This window comes from Acanthamoeba castellanii (assembly GCF_000313135.1).
Source record: "Acanthamoeba castellanii str. Neff unplaced genomic scaffold scf7180000084660, whole genome shotgun sequence".
Taxonomy (NCBI): Eukaryota; Discosea; order Longamoebia; family Acanthamoebidae; genus Acanthamoeba; species Acanthamoeba castellanii.
Window position 1 is genome coordinate 165,903 of NW_004457356.1, and position 2,817 is coordinate 168,719.

Consider the following 2,817-nt stretch of genomic DNA (forward strand, 5'->3'; position numbering starts at 1 on the left):
GAGATGACGGACGCGTAGAGGCCGATGAAGAGGGCCGTGCAGTCGAACAGCATGTGGAACCCGTCCGAGATCAGACCCTGCACCATCCCGCACCATTCCGTCCCGCCCACGCGAGTGAATGAGTGAGTGTGGGCGTGGGCGTGGCGCGTGGCGTGGCCGACGTACGAGGGAGTTGGTCCAGTAGCCGTAGGCCACCTCGACGCCCATGAAGGCCAGGTTGATGACCAGGAACAGGAAGATGCTGCGCGACTCGCTGTTGGCCAGGATCTCCCGCAGCGTGTTCTTGAAGAACGGCCACAGCTGACCCCCGCCTAGACCCACCACCGCCGACCACCCACTGATTAGGATCATACATACATTACATACATACCATACATTACATACATTACATACATTACATACAAGCACACACGCACGCATGCATGACATCCCAACGTGGCATGTGTGCTGACGGATTGGGGGATGGGAGATGGGGGGTGACGTAGGGTACCATGGGAGCCGGAGAAGGCCTCGGTGGGAAGGCCCTCGTCGGCGCCCTCCGCCGCGAACATGGAGTGCTGGACGGAGGTCTCCTGCTCGCCCTGGAATCGCATGTGCGCCCCTGCACCACCACGCCACCACCCACACGCGCGTACATGGAAAGCGACGATGACCGTCAGGCGATGATGATGATGCATGACGACGACGACGACGACAAGGGGGCGGATGGGGGAAGGGTACCGAACATGACGAGGGCCGCCACCGCGAACGTGACGAGGGAGAGGCTGGTGGGAGGCCACAGCCAGCCCGCCACCGTCGCACACGCCACCGCCCTGGTGGTCGCCCCGCAATCCGATTAGCCCACCTCACGTGCGTGCGTGCGATTGACGGGCAGGCGGGGGGGTGATATACCCGGCAAGGCCGAGCTTGGTGGCGAGGGCGGGGGAGGGCAGGCGGGAGCGCACGACGTGCTCCGCCCACGAGTCGCCGACCACGAAGAGGGCGGCCGCGAGGCCCACGGCGACCCATAGGCCGAAGCCGCTCGACGACCCCTCGCTGCTGCCGCCGCTCGAGTTGATGTTGATGCTCGCGCTCCCTCCCTCTCCCTCCTGCCCGGTCGTGGCCTGGAACGCGTAGGCGTAGAGGGCGAAGGGGACGAGGATGGCGGCGCCCATCATCACGGAGAGGGCCGTCAGACGCTTGGCCGAGCCCACCTGCTCCGCGCAGAGTTGGCACACCCGTCAGTACCAATGTGTGTGTCGTGTGTGTCGTGTGTGTCGTGTGTGTCGTGTGTGTCGTGTGTGTGAGGAGAGAGAGAGAGAGAGAGAGAGCGCGATTGCAGCAGTGGGTGGTGTTAAGACCTGCACGGCGAGCTTTCGGTGGTATCGCTTCCGCGCGAAGGCGACAGCGATGGCGGCGGCCACCACGCCCGCTCCGTAGAGTTTGTCCACCAGACCCCACTCCTCTGTATGCGGTCAGGTGGTCAACAACAGAGTCGCCAGGAGGAGGAGGATGGAACTGCGACACGAGAGGGAAGCGTGTTCACGTGGGTTATCGGTACCAGCGAAGCCGGAGACGGGCGCGTCGAAGGCGAAGAGGAGGGCGTAGGCGAGGAGGACCAGGAGCGAGCCCTGCATGCGGGCGCCACGCTTCCCTGACGACGCGCCGCCGCCGGAGGAGGAGCCCTGCCGCGGGTTGAAGAGGGGTGCCAGCAGCACGTCTCCGTAGTCCACCACCAGCAGCGTCCTGCACATCGGTGGATGGGGGGAGGGGCCGTCAGAGACCTGCCGCCATCGTGCGCACACGCAGAGATGCGTGCGGTGTGCGCGTGTGCGGTGTGCGTCCGTACCGCACGGGTCCGTAGAGGCTGAGGCAGTGGTGCCAGAGCACGAGCTCGAGGGCGTAGAGGCCCGCGTTGAATCCAATCCGCGCCCACTGCGGGCCAAGGAAAAGGAAAGGAGGAGGAGGAGGAGGGAAATAAGCACGGAGAGCGGAGGCGAGGAGGCCAAGTGCAGAGCAGCGGGCTAGGTACCAGCTTGGTGCGGAGGCGCTTCTTGCCGTCCTTCCACGGCTGGCGGAGGACGTAGAAGAGGGAGGCGGCGAACAGCAGCAGGCACGCCCACACCACCACCGGCACCTGCCCAGCACCGCCCACGAACTACACACATCCCCGCCCCCACATGCCGTGCCATGCGTGCACGCGCGCAAAGCCCCCCCCCCAACAAATGAGAGAGAGCGAGAGCGTTCTCTTGTCACCAAACGAGAGCTTCGCTACACCACCACCCGATGGTGGGGAGGGGGCGCCAAATAAAAATTGGAGCGAAAAGGACCCGAATAAGGACCACCACGGGTGGTTGGGGGGGGGGTACTGCACTAGGCGTACCTGGTAGGACGTGTGGGCGGTGAGGGCTCGCCCGCACTTGGCCGCCACCAGCAGAAGGGCTGGCCACCTGGCGGTCCGCCCACCTCCTCGTTTTAGTGATCTCGAGCGGGATTTGGGGGGGATCATAATGGGAGAATGGGAAGGGAGTGTTACGTGAGGAGAGAGACGGGACCGCGCCCTTTGGGGGAGGAGAGGCCGTCCTCCATCAGTATATGTGTGACACAATCGAGCTGAATCCTTCTTCGTGCGCTCTTTCGGGTCTTGGTGGCTGCATTTTTGGGATTTTTTATGCAGCTGACGTGGCGCACACGACACCGGGACGGAGAAACGTGCTGCTCATCGTCATCAGGGCTGGGGCTGTGTCGCGCTGGGAGGCGTTGATGACCCTCGGCTTCCCGGAGCTCCTGCTCTCGCTGCTGGATGCGCTCCTGCAAACGATGATGATGATAATGGCG

At 64.1% G+C, this 2,817-nt stretch overlaps 1 protein-coding gene across 1 annotated transcript in view; it reads right to left on the reverse strand.

The window, feature by feature from the left end:
* The window catches only part of ACA1_107270 (ATPdependent metallopeptidase HflB subfamily protein), a gene marked incomplete at both ends in the record, with an annotated part of 9,977 nt that overhangs the window by 1,916 nt on the left and 5,244 nt on the right, over nucleotides 1-2,817 (reverse strand). Inside the window, 11 exons of the mRNA XM_004336281.1 lie at nucleotides 9-77; nucleotides 166-311; nucleotides 491-601; nucleotides 721-812; nucleotides 892-1,193; nucleotides 1,347-1,444; nucleotides 1,541-1,725; nucleotides 1,829-1,914; nucleotides 2,012-2,116; nucleotides 2,363-2,429; nucleotides 2,678-2,790. Of these exons, the coding sequence (XP_004336329.1) occupies nucleotides 9-77; nucleotides 166-311; nucleotides 491-601; nucleotides 721-812; nucleotides 892-1,193; nucleotides 1,347-1,444; nucleotides 1,541-1,725; nucleotides 1,829-1,914; nucleotides 2,012-2,116; nucleotides 2,363-2,429; nucleotides 2,678-2,790 (1,374 nt within the window). The remainder of the gene's footprint in view (nucleotides 1-8; nucleotides 78-165; nucleotides 312-490; nucleotides 602-720; nucleotides 813-891; nucleotides 1,194-1,346; nucleotides 1,445-1,540; nucleotides 1,726-1,828; nucleotides 1,915-2,011; nucleotides 2,117-2,362; nucleotides 2,430-2,677; nucleotides 2,791-2,817) is intronic.